The sequence below is a fragment of the Seriola dumerili genome, unplaced genomic scaffold, assembly GCF_002260705.1.
Source record: "Seriola dumerili isolate Sdu_G_001 unplaced genomic scaffold, Sdu_1.0 BDQW01000331.1, whole genome shotgun sequence".
Classification (NCBI taxonomy): Eukaryota; Metazoa; Chordata; class Actinopteri; order Carangiformes; family Carangidae; genus Seriola; species Seriola dumerili.
This window is the reverse complement of record NW_019174586.1, coordinates 657,958-674,826: the sequence shown is the minus strand read 5'-3', so window position 1 is coordinate 674,826 and position 16,869 is coordinate 657,958. Positions and strand designations below refer to the sequence as shown.

At 41.7% G+C, this 16,869-nt stretch overlaps 1 protein-coding gene across 1 annotated transcript; it reads left to right on the top strand.

The window, feature by feature from the left end:
- Positions 1 to 6,314: 6,314 nt before the first annotated feature.
- cunh4orf50 (chromosome unknown C4orf50 homolog) lies at positions 6,315 to 13,536 on the top strand. The gene is made up of 14 exons (XM_022760129.1): positions 6,315 to 6,425; positions 7,032 to 7,118; positions 7,477 to 7,632; positions 7,827 to 7,943; positions 8,242 to 8,364; positions 8,506 to 8,562; positions 8,715 to 9,266; positions 9,851 to 10,090; positions 10,256 to 11,003; positions 11,204 to 11,334; positions 11,436 to 11,489; positions 11,594 to 11,760; positions 11,848 to 11,911; positions 12,395 to 13,536. The coding sequence occupies exons 2-12, from the start codon at positions 7,047 to 7,049 to the stop codon at positions 11,720 to 11,722; spliced, it is 2,379 nt and encodes a 792-aa protein (XP_022615850.1). The 5' UTR covers positions 6,315 to 6,425; positions 7,032 to 7,046; the 3' UTR covers positions 11,723 to 11,760; positions 11,848 to 11,911; positions 12,395 to 13,536.
- The last annotated feature ends 3,333 nt before the right edge of the window (positions 13,537 to 16,869 follow it).

The following is a 16,869-nucleotide window of genomic DNA, read 5'->3' as shown; positions in this document are numbered from 1 at the left end:
AGTACTGGGCTGAGTGAGGGGGTTAACAAGCTGAGTGCCAACTGGATATCGAGGATTCTGGCAAACTCCAACCTCTCTGGCGTTTCTAAGGGAGCTACAGTGCAGAAGCAGAACTTACTGGAAGCTCGTCACTGCATTGAGAGGATGATACTGCTATTAGTGGATGGCAAAACCCAGGTAATTAAATTTAACTTTGAGAATTTACACCATTGCACATTTATTACTGCAACAGCTAATTGAAGGTCTGATTAGTTTCATTGTTTTTAGAATTCAAGAATACTTCTCAAAATCTGCACATTAAGGATTTTCTGGTGATACTTATTTGAATTGTTTATGATTTATGTATTCTTGCCAGTACCAGGTTATGCATTAGCCAAACTTGCTTGCTAGCTCACTTATTATGTTGAGCTTCTTTCTTAATTCTCTGTGAGGGGACAAAATCCACAGTCCCCTTTCTGTGCAAAAATAAATCCAGAGTTTACAGCATTCAGCAGACAAGACAAGACAAGACAAGACAAGACAAGACAAGACAAGTGGATATCTTCTGAATTTACTGTCTTTTTGGTATGAAACAAAATTTTTGTGTAGATCTAGAATTATCTGCCAGCTTGGGTTAAACAAATCATTATTTTGTTTTAAATCACTTACTGTAAACCAATTTTTATTGTTTAGCCCATCAATAACATGTTTTATATTCTGCACATTGTAGATATTTGTCTTATCTCTGGGTCAGTGATTTCTGTCTTGTATATTTTACTCCTGTATCTTTGTTTTCACTGTTTGTTTGTGTAAAGCGCCATCTAACATTGATTTTGAAAAGTGCTATACACACAGTATAAACACAGTTTGGAAGATATCCACTTGATTTGTCTCACTTAGACTGCTGAGACCTCACATTATCTTCAGAGAAACTTTGGAATATATTTTATTTTGAACTGGGACTGTGGACTTTGTTTCCCATCATGAAACCTATCCAGTGAGTTTTTGAGATGGGAGGATTCATGAAACATGGTGGGAGGTGCAGGAGGGGAGAGGATGATTACACATAGGAGGCGGGGTAACCTGAGAGATTCCTGTGCTCGACAACTTGCTACCAAGCTGTTGACACTGTGAATAATAAATGACTGTACTTTGTGTGTATCTATCTTATACTATGTCTGCATTTATCTTTGTCTGTGTTTGTGTATTTATGATGAAAATGTTGATAAGAAAAATAAACAGCCCAGAGAAGTGTAGAGTAAACATGGTTTAACACTGTTTTCCTTTGTCTTCCTGTGCTGAATAAGTCTGAAACCATCAGTTCTTGTGCTACAGATAAAACTCACCGAGGGGGCAAATGCTAATCAATGGAGGATCACATGGCCTCATCTGAGAGGATGGGTACCGGAAGCAGTTCAGTTACCATGGCAACAGACTCTATTGGAACTGAGCCGGACCTGCGGGTTCTGTGTAACAGAGTGAAGGTCCTGGAGCAGAGAGCAGGTTCCACCATCCAGTCTGACAGCTACCTGAGGAGCAGGTGAGAGACTGGGGGAGAGGGGATCCAGTAACATACACACACACACACACACACACACACACACACACACCTGCTACTATATACTCACTTTTGGCCAAAGGTGATATCACATATCACATGCACCTGACTGCATTGCACACTTGCATGCGAACACACTGCTGCTAACATCTCCCTTGGAATTACTCGCTGTAGGAGATTTTACTTGCATCTTTTCTCTCTTAAGGGGATCAAAATGATTCAAATGTGTATTTTCATGTCAAATTAGCAGAAGAAGTAGTTAAACCTTCTGGATTAATGTCAATGTGCAAATTTGTATGACGTTAACGAGATGATGTAACGTGAGCTCGCCTGTGTTGTGTTGTGCTGGTAGGAACAGAGAGTTAGTGAGGTCAGAGAGGAGCGTGCTGCTACAGCTCTATCAAGCCTCTGCCTCCACCCTCCCCAGCATGCAACACTCCCAGAGGCTGGACCAAAGACTCCACATGCTCAGGGAGGAGGTCAGGACCATGGTGAGTGCTCAGGTTTTTTTTCAAGTCATGTGTAGACATTGATGTATAGACCATAAAACAAATTCACAATATGCTGCAGGACTGTTTCACTCTTCACACAAGTGATACCTACTGCAGACATGTACAAAAACATTAATGCAGTGTACATGGGTGGATGAAATAATGGAAAGGGACTATAGCGCTCACATAACTTCATTAAGTTATTAAGTTGAAAAGTTAAGTCATTTGAAATAACAGAACCTCACTGTTGAAAATACTCCAGAATAATTTAACATGTAAGGGGAACAACGCTGAAAAGATGATATTGACAGAAATAAAACAAACTGCTAAAAGCATGCAATTTGATACGGTTTTATATCATTTTGATTATGTGGATTTTATCAGTGCCATAAGAAATGGAAAAAATACCACAAAGTGATCAGGTTCAAATGGTACATGCTAGATTTTTGATTAACCTACATGTTTGAGTCTTATTTTGAGTTGTACTTTATCATTTTATATCTGCTTTTAAGTAATTACATAGTAGTTGTTTGGTATATAGAAAATTCTATTGAAACTGATGTGTTTGCTCATGCGCAGTAAAAAACAAAAGAGACTACAGTACTACTACAGTGCTAACACTAACACACACTTATACATATTCTAACAGGACATTAGCATGAAAACATATTGTAAATCAAGCTTTGGATAACAGTGTTACAATCACCAGGACATCAGTAACTGTGGTATCTTTCTCTTAAATATGACAGAGTTGTCTTTGTCTTCCTCTCTTCCCATCCTCCCTCATACTCAGACTCAGGAGAAGGAGCGAGGGGAGCAGGTATGGAGGGAGCGACTGCAGCGCTGTCAGAGGCAGCTGAAGGCCAAAGAGGAGGAGATGAGTCGCCAGTCCCAGTACTTTGAGAACTTTAAAACCCAACTCCAACACAAGCTCAGCCTGGCCCGGGACAGAGAGCAGAGCCTACAGAACCGAATCTACGCTTTAGAAAAGCAGCTGCTTGACATGACTGTGAGTGCCGCCACTGGAATGGCAACAATCAGTGCAGTCAGAATTACTGCTGGGACCGTAACACACTGGGTTGAGCAAGAGAGGCTAACTTCTATGAGAGGAGAGGGTGAAGGAGAAGAGGAGAAAAAGGAGGAGAGGAGGAAACAATGTCAGCCAAGTGTTGGAATGGAAAGAAAAGGAGGGCGAGAGGGGGATGAGGGAAAGACAGAGAAAGAAATAGAAGGAGGAAGAAACAAAGAAACAAAACAGAGCTCAAATGAAGCCAGGCTGCAAGTCTTCATCCTGAGCCTACAGGAGGACCTCAGGGTGCTGCTGGAGAGAGAGGAGGATGGGATGACAGAGCGGAGGGGACTGATGGAGCAGCTCCAAGAGGCCCAGGAGAACAGCCAATTCCTGGGCAGCAAAGTGGAGGAGATGAAGGCAGAGGTGCACCAGCTGAAGCTGTCTGAAAGCTCCTTGATGGAGGAGGTTGAAGAGCTGAGAGACGAGAATCACAGATTTCAACAGATCCTCAGGGAAGCTGCAAACCAAACACCAAGTCAGCCATCCAAGGTCCCTGAGTCCGCCTGCCCGAGTCCTGGGACGAGCTCGCCCAGCTGTAGCCTTGCTGTTTGTCCTGGGCCCTCCGACACTCAGTCATACATCACCGCCATGGGACATTCCTCAGTGGGAAACTCAGAGGTGTGTAAGACATGATTATTATTGTAAAACTTATATTTAATCAGAGAGTCTCACTGAGATCTAAATCTCTTTTGTGAGACCTGAGTTCAGATGAAGAAATGAGACACACAACAGAGCACAACCTGTCATATACGAGCACATACAAACAGCATCAGAGACACTCACAGACATCTCTAAAAAGATCCAGTGAAAAGTGATGAGAGTTTCAAGTTTTAATTTCCTTTGTAGTATTGATATGGACTGGAAGTTCTGTTTATGGATCTCATGTGGTTTTTATTAGTGAAATACTCACAACAAGGAGCATTTATCAAGCATCTGTATAAATCAAGAGGATTATTAGTGCCATACACATTTGAAAACTGGCAAATTAAAAAATGGAAATGTAGTCATTTGTTTTCTGTGGTCAGTTTTACCAGTTTTTCACCGTAGACAGGCCAAATATGGTTGGTAAAAATAACTAAAGGATCAATAAATGTTTGATCTGGTGTTATTGGCTCAGTGTTGTAAATCCTTCCTTGTTATTTCATGAGACAGAATTACAGGATAAAAAGGCTGAATGTTCCCGAAGAGTGAAAGCTCTTTTGTGTCTGTCTGTTGTGTGCGTTACATAACCACCTCTCCCCTTGTAAATGCTTATACAAGTGAATCTGAATATCTGTTTTATTTTTTTTTACTTCATTATTTTCATATGTATTTAAAACTATTCTCAACTTTTGTCCACATACGATGTTAAATTGTGATCTCTGTGCAGGTCCAGCCAACCTTGAATGGGAGAATAGACCAGTCAGATTCATCTGCAGTTCTGCGTCTCCACCACCAGGGCACAGCAGAGAGCGCACATAACAACACAGAGGATCACTCAGGCCCTGTGAACCTCTTTGCTCACAGTGGCTCCAAACAAAACCTCAGCTTCCAGTCACCCTCCTTCACTACAGAGACAATAGATGAGTTTAAACTGGGGACCTGGTGCTCCAGAGGGCTGTTAAATCTGGAGGAGAGCCCCAGTGAGGAATCTGATGCCCTGAGGGAAGCATATAGGAGCTTGGGGTTAGGGCAAGATTTTGAGGCTCTTCAAGAACAACGTGACCACCTGGAGGCCGCCCTGCAGCACACACAGGAACAGCTGGAGGTGGTGGCTCAGGAGAATACTCAACTGAAATTACAACTCAGGAAACAGGCGGAGGAACCAGAAGGAGCACAGGGGTCTTCAAGAGAAAAGGTATGTCATAGCATTCCCAACTGTTTTTCAAAGATGAAGAAGCTTTGCTGTACACCCAGTATATCACTAATCAAATTCAACCTCTCTGACAAACAGATTGGCACACCATCCACCTGTGGTGGAGCTGACCATCTCCAGTCCTCTCCTACCCGAGATAACACCATTCTCGCCCTCGCCCAGGATGATCTTGTTCAGGGCCTGAATCAGGAGAACCGGGCGCTGGCGGACCGGATCCAGGAGCTGCTGGCTCACATTGAGCTCAGAGAGGAGGACATCAAGATGGAGCGAACACAGCTGAGGGAGCATACCTCCAGGTTAGAGGAGGACAGAGCCAGGCTCGAGCAGGAGAACCAGGAGCAAGGGTGTTTGATCACAGAGCTCACCAGGAAGACTGAGGATGATCTCAACACCATCATGGAGCTGCAGCAAAAATTAGAAGAGAGTGGAGAGCAGAGCAACCAAGAAGCATGTGTGGACAGTTTAGTGGAAAGTGTGCTAAAAGGGAAAGAAGAACCACAGTTGATGTCAAGTCAACAACCAGATGATTTGTCTCCAGCTTCATCACATGCATCTGAACATTACAATTACCACGATCCATTGCAGAGCAGCCCACAAAACACTTTGCATGTTAGTTCACTGACTGGTCAAGTGGACCACCTGATCAAGACAGTCCAGAGCCTCAAAACAGAACAAGACGAACTGACAGGCAACATAAATTCTCTCAGACAGCAGCAAGGGGAAGTAGCTCTGTCAGTCCAAACACAGACAGAAGAGAAACAGCAGTTAACTCGGACAGTTTGGGGACTGAAGGAGGAGAAAGACCGCATCTCTCAATGTTTGGCTGGTCTCAAACAAGAGAGAGAGCAGCTTACCCGGACAGTCTGTGGGCTGAAAGATGAGAGAAATCACTTTATTAGGTCTATGAGTGGCCTGAAAGAGGAGAAAGAGCAGCTAATAAAGTCTTTATCTGGTCTTGAAAGAGAAAAAGAGGCATTGACAGAATCTCTCTCAAGCGGAAAAGAGGAGAGAGATCAAATCATGCAGTCCCTGCAAAGTTTACAGACAGAGAGTGAACAGTTACACCGGGCAGTGCTCACTTTGAAACAGGAGCGAGAAGAAGTAACCATTTCCTTTAAGAGTCTGAAAGAACAGAGAGACCGGGAGCAATCATCTTACACTTTACAAGATGACCGTGACAAGTTGATTAAGTCAGTTGGCAGTCTGAGAGAAGAAAAAGAGGGAATTGAAAATTCAATCACTTGCTTGAAACAGGAGGAAAAGCAGATAATGTTTATAATTCAGGGCCTAAGAGAGGAAAGAAGCAGTCTCCAATCTGCTCTCCCCTGCCAAACGCAAACAGAGGAAAGGCAGCAACTGTTGAATCCAAACAGTGCTGGTACGACAAAGAAGACAGAGACTCTTGTTGGGACAGGGGATTTTGCTGCACAAAGATGTCAGACTAATAACTACAAAGGAATCTCTGTACAGGTGTGATTTATGTGTTTGTGTATTAGATCAGTGTCTGTTGTTTAGGGATGGGTATCATTAAGATTTTAACGGTCCTACTACTTTTATCGATACTACTTATTGATCTGGTCTTTTTTTGTTGTTTAGTAATAGAAAAAACAAAAAAAAATTAAGAACAGAATTAACATTGCTTTATTTTCTCATATGTAACATTCTTGAGTAGCAAACTCCAACAGCATTGTTTTTGAACTAATCACTATTATAGACTGATTTTGTATTGATGGAAATCTGCCCACAAACAGAGGCAGAGAGAAAGAGAGGTCTCTCCTCTGGATTGGGAGCAGCGGAAATGCATCATACATGAATGTCTTAATCAGAGTTGGTGAGATGAAATGTGAGAGAGAACTTTTATGTAGCACGAACAAATAGGAAATCCATTTTCTTAATTTCTTTAGTACCGAGAGCAGAACCAATAACATCAGAGCTTATCGATACTCTGGTATTTAAAAATTTAGCCCCAAGGCCCGTTTAATACCGGGATTCGGTACCCATCCCTACTGTTCATCATCATGTATCATAATGTTGGATTACTGTGAACTTACACAAAATGGTTTTGATGGAAAGCAGGAGCAAAGTGACCGGATGAGGGAGATTGAAGCTTTGGGAGCACAACTAAAGGAGTCACGAGAGGAACTGGACAAGAGCCACGAAGAAGTGAGTTTTTCACAACTTTCTTTTTCTTCCTTCACATTTGCTGTGATAGAAAAATGTGGTTTACTTTGGTCCGTCCAGTGAATGACAACAATACATACAATTTTTAAACCTTAATGCTCTATTTTTATCTGTATAATTGTTAATCAGAATTTGAAAGAGTAAAATGACACAGAACCTTGAATTTTTGATTGTGACAGGTTTACAAATTCAGACATGAGCACAGGGTTAATTAGTGTATTCAGCAGGTAAGAATGTGCTTCATTTGCTCTCCATTGTACCATGTTTACAGGGGAATGGCACATCATTGGAAATGTAGCGAACTCAGTGTGTTCATGTTTATGTTTGTGTGCTTGTTCAGACAAAGAAGTTGTACGGTGAATTGAGTCAGTCAGAAGCCAGGAGAGAGGAGGCAGAGAGGAAGGCAGCAGATGCAGCTGAAAAGGTGATGAGACTGACTGATGTAGCCAGTCAGATGGAAGAAACCAGGAGGGAAAATGAGAGCCTCACCATCCAGGTATTTAACTAGATGTACACAGAAAATGATTTACAGTATGTAACTTGTCTGCATTTTTATTTAGCCATATAAGACTTCGTTTGGAAAACCTTGGTGTTTTTTTATATTGTTGCTCAGTAGTGTTTCCTCCAGGTGCAGAGACAAATAAAGACATTTTTTTTATCTGACCTAAACAGTAGTTGTGTCTGCCATAGGTGAAGGAGCTGCAGAGCAAACTGACAGGCCTGGTCAGGGAGAAGACTGATGCTCTGTCACTGAAGACACAGATAGAGGAGCAATACAGCATCCTCACAGCTCAGCTCAAAGCTAAGGTAACGACGACACAATGTCTTTTTCTCTTTGGTTTTGTTATATACCATAGAAATAAATTAACTTTAGATGCCTGTATATGGCACTGTCATAAATTTTATCTCTACTATTTGATTCAATCTGAACAAAGATGATGTAAAATGATCATTTGTGTGACGCAAAGTGGCCAGAACCAGTTTCTCCTTTCTGAAAAGCTAGTTGCATCATCAGACTCAACCTAACAAGCTTTAACCATTGTAAGTGCTTGATGCTTATGCATGGATATATCATATAGCATGGATGTGTGTAAAAACCCCACAGACGGTGGCGCTTGAGGAGCTGAACTCTGAGTATATCGCTCTAAAACGAGGACAGGGCAGCAAGGATGATCTGAGCACTGCTCTCATGTCACTCCGGACACGTTACAACGACATCAGAGCGAAGGTGGTAACCAATCAGCTATTTTGCTATTTTGTACTCCATCATATGGTTATAGCCAAAGCAGTCAGTCACATGTTATGAGCTGATATGTTTTTATTGATATCTGTATAATAATTTTCATGTTTCATGTTATTTTGTTTGTAGTATGATGCACTCCTGAAAAAGAAGAGCCAGACAGATCTGGATGTAGCTCCTTTAAAGGTGATGACAGAGAGATGTATTATATGCTGTGCAGTGTGACACTTAATAGTACTGACATCTTATTTATTCTCCATGACTGTCAGGTTACTATTGTCATGTGTCAGTGCTCTTAGCAGCTGATTTTGACTGACAAGTGTTTCGTCCAATAACAGGCCAAGCTGTCGTGCCTGGTAGTGAAGTGTCAGGAGAGGAACAACCTCTTAGTTCAGATGTTGAAAGCCATTCACAGACAAGGGTGCGTAGACTCCACGCTCACACAGCAGGTCGAGCAGCTGCTCAGTGACACTGCTCTGCAGGAATACACAGCAGCATTCACACCAGGAAGCGTCGTAAAGACTGGGGATTACAGCGCCGGGTTTACACCGAGATTTATTTCAAAGTTTCAAGACTACTCCAGTGGATTTAAAGCTGATCAGACCTGCGCTGCTGCATCCACACCTGCACAGGAGCAACGCCAAAATGGATTCACACCTGAATCTGGAGTAAAATGCAGAGACTTTAAAAGTGAGAAACACATTTCTATAGCCACGACTGAGTCAAATCTTCAAGACTGTAGGAGTGAAGTCTCAGCTGCACCAACAGGATCGCTCAAGAAAAATGCCAACTCACCTGTGCCAACCGTACCAGTGCAAGAGAATGCCAGTGTCGCAGCGACACCTGTTCTTCCAGCTCTGAAAGATAACTTGATCACCAACAAAGCACAGGTGAGATCATGCAAACAAATTTAAGATAAGATAAGATAACACTTAATTGATTGGTGGGGGAAATGTGGGTATTTTTGTATTCAAATATGTGTTTTTTTTAAAAGCTTTTTTAAAATTGCTTAGGCTTAAAGGTCGTAGACTTTTTAGCAGCAATAAACTGATAAATTACTGCATTTATCTTGTGAAATAATTCCCATAAATAAACAAGATAGACAGCAGCTTCCGGCCTCTAAAGTATTTATGTATTTTGTGCTACTAAGCCGAGGATTCATTAAAAATACTTCACAATGACAGATTTGAGAACAAGTCAAGAGTCAAGTCATCTTTATTATTTTCACTACAACAAAAACCTTTAACCAATGTAGCAAAGGGTCCTGTTTGCAACTGGGTTTATGGGAAATGCAGTACTAATTTAAATACAAGCATTAAGTAATAAGACATAGCAGATAGATACCAAAGTATTGCAGTTAATTTGACATTAGTGTATCAGTGTTTAAAATGTCAAATGGAGACACCTTTAATAGTCTGTATTACAAATGTTAAATTGGAAACACACTATGTCATTTTTCTCAATCCCACCACAGCTGTCTCCCTTGGCCAGTCGACCAATCCAAGCAATCACTGGTCCAGAGAAATGTGGATTTCATCATCCAGATGTGAAAGGAAAGTCTTCCCCAGATCTGATGAGTTCAGCTGGATCCTCACTGAGTCCTATTCCTCCATCCTCCAGCAAACACGTCGGTCCGAGCAGGAGGCTGAGTAGTCCTGAGAAGATCATCAACCTGCATGAGCAACTGCAGAAGACTCTGATGAGCAGCTATCAGGTACACTGAAGTTCAATTCATTCATTCCTTATTTTTTCTTTAAATAACTAATTACACTCAGAAATCTTGCCAGATTTGAAAATGTGTCGATGCAAAAGCACAAACTGTAGGAAAATGTTGTGTTATTACAGTATATGTTTAATAAACGTTTTTCTCCTTCATCAGAAGGCTCCAGTGAGCAGAGGAAGAGGACATGAGCCCAGGACAAGTCTCTCATTTTCAGCTCCTGCAGATCTGAACCTGGCCTCTCAGACAAACAAGCAGAGCCTCAGTTTCAATAAACCACATTCCAACTCTCTCCCAGTCACCACTGCTTCAAGCCAACCTCACCACTCTCCTGTAGTAACACCTAAACCTGCTGCCACGAATAAGTCAACAACACTTTTTAATGCAGTTGCTTCCAGATCTGCTAATGTTACATTTAACTCCAACATCTTTACTTACCAACATTTAAAAGCGGACGTATCTAAAACTACAGCGTCTGCTCTTTCTAGCTCATCCAACTGCCCTTTTGCTGCTATGGCACCTAATGAAGCCAAATCCACCTCAAACAGTGGCACTAAAATGACAATATCCCCAAAAGTGACAAAGCAAGTCACCGCTATCGCCAGCGTATCTGATGCAAGACATACAGCTTCAACTCCTTTAACTCTGAGGACCACTACCTATGACTCTAATGTCTTAATATGTTCTGACACTAATTCAAAGACCTCTGCCTCAGACATGACTGCCCCTGGCAAATCAACTGCCCCCAACTTTAATATTTCTAATGGTGCTGCCCCTCCATATGATGGACTTGTATTCACTGCATCTGGGACTCAATCAGCTCATCGCTCTCCTGAGAGATCCAACAAGTCTGCCAGAAGGACCACTGCTGCCCAAGATAAGACAAAGACAACAAGACCTGGACCAGGTAACACACATATTACACAAGACACCAAAGTAAAACACACTATTGCTTAAAGTCCTGGTGGAAGAAATTCTTGTTTTTGTAAACAGTCGGAATGCCTTTATTGATATGACAAAAAACTACTCTCACTGAAAGTTTGCACACTGTGCAACACATCTCCTTATTGTGCTTCACCTTTCGTTCTTCTTTACCCCCCCCCACAGAAGCTCCAGCAGAGGTGCGCTCTGTTGAGGTCATCAAAACAGTGGGCCAGAGCAGCCTCATGATTGGCTGGGAGAGGCCACCGCTCGACGAGCTGGGCTGCAGTAACGGCACGTTTGTGTACGGATACAGGGTAGGCAGAATAAACTGGCAGGTACACTGACACATGGACCTTGATTCTGAAAGATTTGTTTGTCTAAAAGGTTTTATTTTTTCATTTTAATGACCTCTCAGGTGTTCATAGATGGGGACTTCCACAAATCTGTCATGAGCTCAGCGTGCACCAAGGTATCAGTCTCTCCTCTCAAACTGTTCATCACTGCATTCTGTTACTACCACAAAAACAAACCAGAGCAACTCATGTGCTGCATATTTTGTTTCCTTTTCTACAGTGTATTGTAGAGAATGTCGACCTAAGTGTCCCAGTCCATATCAGTGTCCAAACGTTGGGATCTAATGGTCTGAGTTCAAACAGCGTCCACATAATGTACAGGACCTCAGTCAGGGCAGACCAGCACTGACTGACTACAACATCTCACACTGTGGTTTAGATCAACAAGTAAGGCCAGTCATATTGGAAACCTCTGTATTCCCCAGTTTTACTGTGTCAAGTGTAGACACATTTTATATTTGCTCTTTTTGTCAGTGTCTCTGTACAGTTTTGACAACTTCTCAGTGAAAACCTTCCTCACCAGGCCGAGGTGTGAATGGTAAGTTCTGTGCATCTTTGGGTCGGCGTGTTTGTGTTTTTGTATCAGAACAGTATGTTTGTCTGCAGCTGCATTAAGTATTATTAGTATTATTGACTGACTGATTGATTGCACTGCAGCTATGGGTTTGTAATACTGTTTTGTTGTCTGATGGAATGTTTCTGTTTCATCGTGTATGCTTTGTTTTATCTGTGAAACTGTGTTTGCTTTGTGATGTCAGAGAAATTTAAATGTAAAATCCTATAAAATCTTATGTATTTGATATTTTTAAAGGCTTAAATATTATTTTCTATACCAGAATTTAGCTTCTTCTGTTTTTTGTTTTCCAGCAACCTTTGATTAAAAAAAAAAAAAAAAGATTTACTGATGCAAAGATTTAGAATATATAGTACAGTGACAATCTATTTTTGCCTCTGTTCTCCCTTGTGTGTGTGTGTGTGTGTGTGTGTGTGTGTGTGTGTGTGTCTGCCCTTCAATGCACAGCTATCTATAGCTATCTATAGCAACCCTCTGAGGGACTGTCCTAACTTCCACCTCAGCGGAGACACCGTCACACTGCTGGAATACACTCTCCACGTGAGGCTCAGGTCAACCAATCAGAAAAGCTCAGCTCACGTGGTCATTACCTATGAGCATGTAGTGACCTGCAACTAGCCACTAAACCTCAAAATGATTAACTGAAGATGTCAAACTAAATACCGCATAAGATTCCTGGCTCTGCGCTGAGAGTTAATCTGCATGTAAAAGCATGTGAGGATTGGCCCCATCCTTGTTGGAAGAACTTCCTGTTTCAGAGTCCCACCTACTGGATTCACCTCATGAATGCCAGGTGAAAGGCCAGAGCAGCTGCCAATCAAACAAGTCTGAAAAACAACTGCAAGCAAATGTTGATAAAGCCAAGCTCAGTCACACTGTCAAAAGCTGCCTGTGACCCCTACATTTACTAACACAGGAGGGACATCTGCATCTGCTGCACACTTTTACACTGTGTTAAACTCCAACAGATTGTGTGTCACATTGCTTCATTGAAGATCCCCACTGCTGCCTCTCTGGACTCTGTGACGTGAACAGCCGGCTGATGGGACATTTACTGTCTGAAAAGTGTTTTTTAAAGCAACACTTGCTGTATAATGTGCCGACACAACATTTACCCGCGGGTCATCTTACTTGATTTTTACACATGAAGCCAAATATGAGAAAAGAAGATTCACTCCAAAGACTGATCTGTTTCCTACTCCTCATAGGTCTACGTGATTTCTTTAAACACAAAAGCCAGATGTTATTTTAGTTCTAAAATTTGCACACAATCATTAATTTAAAAAAAGAGAATACCACTGATATTTTTTGTAGAGAATATTATAAAAAATATGCCAATGGTGTATTCAAGATTATACCACATATGTCTTTTTGTATGAGTGACACTTTGTCTTTCATACCTAATCGATGTCATGTTTGCACGCTCACATTGACTTTTGTTTTATACAAAGTTCACAACACACACGTGGTGTTCTTTTGCTACTTACTGTATGTACGAGTGTGGAGTGACCATGGTGCAGCAAATGTATTTTTCTATCAGTAATTGATAATATTGATTTCCCATTTATTGCTTTCAACTGTATAGAGAATAAATGTTTATATGATATTAACTGTCATTACAGTGTCTGTCTCTCTCCCTCTCTCTGTGTGTATATGTGTGTGTGTGTGTGTGTGTGTGTGTGTGTGTGTGTGTGTGTGTGTGTGTGTGTGTGTGTGTGTGTGTGTGTGTGTGTGTGTGTGTAAAATCAATTGAAAGATGCATTGTCAGAGCAGAAAATGGCTTTTTGTCTTTGCAGAGCAGTTTTGTAGATTGTTTTCCCACGACAACAACAACAAGCTTCTCTGATCAAGCTTCCTGTGTAGATAAAGATGTACCATAATATTCAACTTAAACACCACCCACAAATGAACATTAGATGGCAGCGATTCTCAGAGTGAAAACCACAGTCCATTGACTTTGTGGGTAGTGCTGTGTGTATATTTGTGTGTGTAGCTCAGTCACTACTTTTGACAGGTGCTTTCAGCAGAGATTTAGTAGAGTGGATGGTGCTGATGTGCATTTTACACACAGACTTGCTCACGTAGCCTAAAACATCTTAGTGTCTGTTCTCCCATTCAGTGGTGTAGCCACTAGACACTTTTCGTCCACTACTCACTTTGAGGGAGCACAGAAATTTAAATCTTGTTCTCTGAGTTATGATTGATCAAGCTGCCAAGCACCACAGTGAGATCATCATAGCATGGTACACAACCTGGTATTTATCAGGCATTAGTCACATAGCCTATCAAACGTTGTACAACAACAAACCAGCCATAAATGTGAGCACAATCAGACTTAGCTGTCTCATCTTAAAGATGGCGTAAGCGAGTCTAATCCAATACACTTTTTGTCTAGCCAGCTGTCCGTTCTGTGCAGTTTCTGAAAAAACTAATCATGTTCCTACACAGCCCTGGCTCAGCCACTGGGGACATTTTAGCTCGTGCCCAGGACAAGGGAAATAAGAGGAAGAAAGGGGAGATGGGGGGGAAAGGTGGCAGTGGGAGAGAGAGACAGTAAATCTGGCACATGCTAAAAGACAGTGCTAGTTTAGGGATTAACAGGGGAAGGAGCAGAAGCAGTCTACTCTTCTGCCAGACCTCGTGGAGTTTTGTCTGGGGTGGACTGAGATCTTATCTGCTGGGATTGTCCCACACCCAAATAACAGGCACACAAAGAGCAGGGTTGGCAAAAAATCTTTATGATATTTTGACAGTTCACTGGCCCACCGGGATTTGTCCGGGTAGTCCCGATGGTCAGTCCAATATGGTGAGAGACCTATGAGAGTTCAAATGCATGAAGACAGATGTGTAGGTTGCTCTGCTTCTGCTTGACAGGTGGGTAACATTAATTTGCTGTGTTTCAGAGCCGATAGGCCGGAAATGTTTTTGCTAATGTTTGTGATATTAATGATAATCCCGACTGGTTAGTTAACAGGCAGGTACTGTTGTCACATTTGTGTGTCCGGTAACATTAAACTACTTGCCAGCAGAGATAGACAGGAAATGCAGGCAGAGAGAGTAGGAGGTCGTCCAGCAAATGGTCCGGCTGGCCAGTGCTGGGGACTCGCTGCTCAGGGCATTTGAACCCATGTGGTATGCACCCTGACCATTCAGCTCTCAGGTCGCCCCGCATATTGTTTGTTTGATGACGTTTTATTAAGTTTAAGTTTTATTTTGTTCCAGCTATGAGAATGAGTATCCACTCCCATGCCTTATAAGACGCTCCGAATTGCTTTCTCCTATTTTAAAGATGATTTTTACTCCCTTTCCTCAAAAACATTCATGTTATTATTTCCAAAGCTGATCCAGAGCTGTGGAGAAATGCTTTTGCACAGGAAAAAAATGAGTGAGCTGAACTATGGTGCTATGTGCAGTGGCAAGTGGGGTGGCCACGGCTACCCCAGGCCACCACCTGGCTCCGCCACTGCCCCCATTCAATACGAACTAGGCACAACACCAAAAATTCAAGTGAAAGAAGAGGAAGAAGCATCAGCAGCAAAAAGCAGCTTAATCATCACCTGCTGTGCTCCGCAGCTTTGGGAACTCCTCTGAGAACGTTGTCGCTCATGCTCAGCAGAAAGTGTACCTGGTGGAGGAGGGAGAGTGCGTGTTTGCATTTGTGTGTGTTTGTGTTCAAGAGTGTATGTGTATGAGCTTAGGAGGAAGGAGTTCAGTACACCTAAACTGTGTGGAACATGCTTCTTTTGACCTTCTCCACCACTGCTCTTCTTCTGCTTCTTCCTCCCTCCTGCCTCAGTTTCTCAAATAAAGGTGTGCATGAATGTCAAATGAACAAATGAGCTAAAAGTCCAACATCTTACCCCTTATGCCATTTTGCAGTGGTGGAAAGTAGCTGATTACATTTGCATACACAGGTACTGTAAGTTCTAATTTGTACTTTACTTGAATTTTTCACTTTTGAATAGTTTATTTTACTCACCTAGATTTATTTGAATATAAATATAAATATTCTACATACAAAACAAAATGATGAGCATATGATGCCCTATTGTAGATTTAACTACCTGTTATAAAATGGTGTAAAAAATAACAAAATTAGCTCCACCTTGACCAAATGTAGCAGTAAAATTCTACCTATAATCCACAAGCAATAATAATACAGTTACATCATATAAAATATTATAACACTCCCGTTGGCCATTTATCTGCATTATTTGCTAATAGTAAGCTACATTTGCATAAATGGCATTTTCAATGCAGAACTTACACATTTTTTTTTACATTTCAGTATTGCTACTTTCACTTTAGTCAAGGACAGGTTAGCGATATTAGCCCTTGTGTATCTACTCCAAGATTTAATCATATTAGCTATCCTCTACATTAACCATAAAATGTTATCTCATTTGTAGTTTCATGTTTTCTTATCTGCCCCACAAACTCTACATAAGCAAAGATTTGCTAATTATTGAACCTTGGAATCTTGCCCCAGCCTTATTAATACTATATGAGCACATCAATAGATATATGTACCTGTTGGGTTAGACTCAAGTTTTAGATGATCGACTGTGGTCCAGCACTGCACCAACTAAAAAAGCTTCAATGAAAACTGGAGTGCAGCTGCTTCTATGCAACTGGCCTCTCAGCTGGACCCACTGCGCTCTGATTACACTCTCCAGGGAGCCTCACCTTCATTATGACCACACACACAAACACACACATATACACACACACACACACACACACACACACACACCCACATACACATACATACACACACAACATACATGATGCACAGGCCTCAGTAGTGTGGGCATAACATCCTGTTTACACGAGTTAATGACCTTTGTGTTAATAATTTTCTGTGCCGGATGGTAATGATGCAAAGCTCAGCTACGTCTTCTCATGTAGGCCCACATGGGAGT

Coding starts and splice junctions, on each gene's coding strand:
- cunh4orf50 (XM_022760129.1), top strand. CDS start 7,047: ATGAGGGAGATTGAAGCTTTGGGAGCACAACTAAAGGAGTCACGAGAG. Junction 8,563..8,714: donor TGGATGTAGCTCCTTTAAAG/GTGATGACAGAG, acceptor GTCCAATAACAG/GCCAAGCTGTCGTGCCTGGT. Junction 11,335..11,435: donor CGTTTGTGTACGGATACAGG/GTAGGCAGAATA, acceptor ATGACCTCTCAG/GTGTTCATAGATGGGGACTT.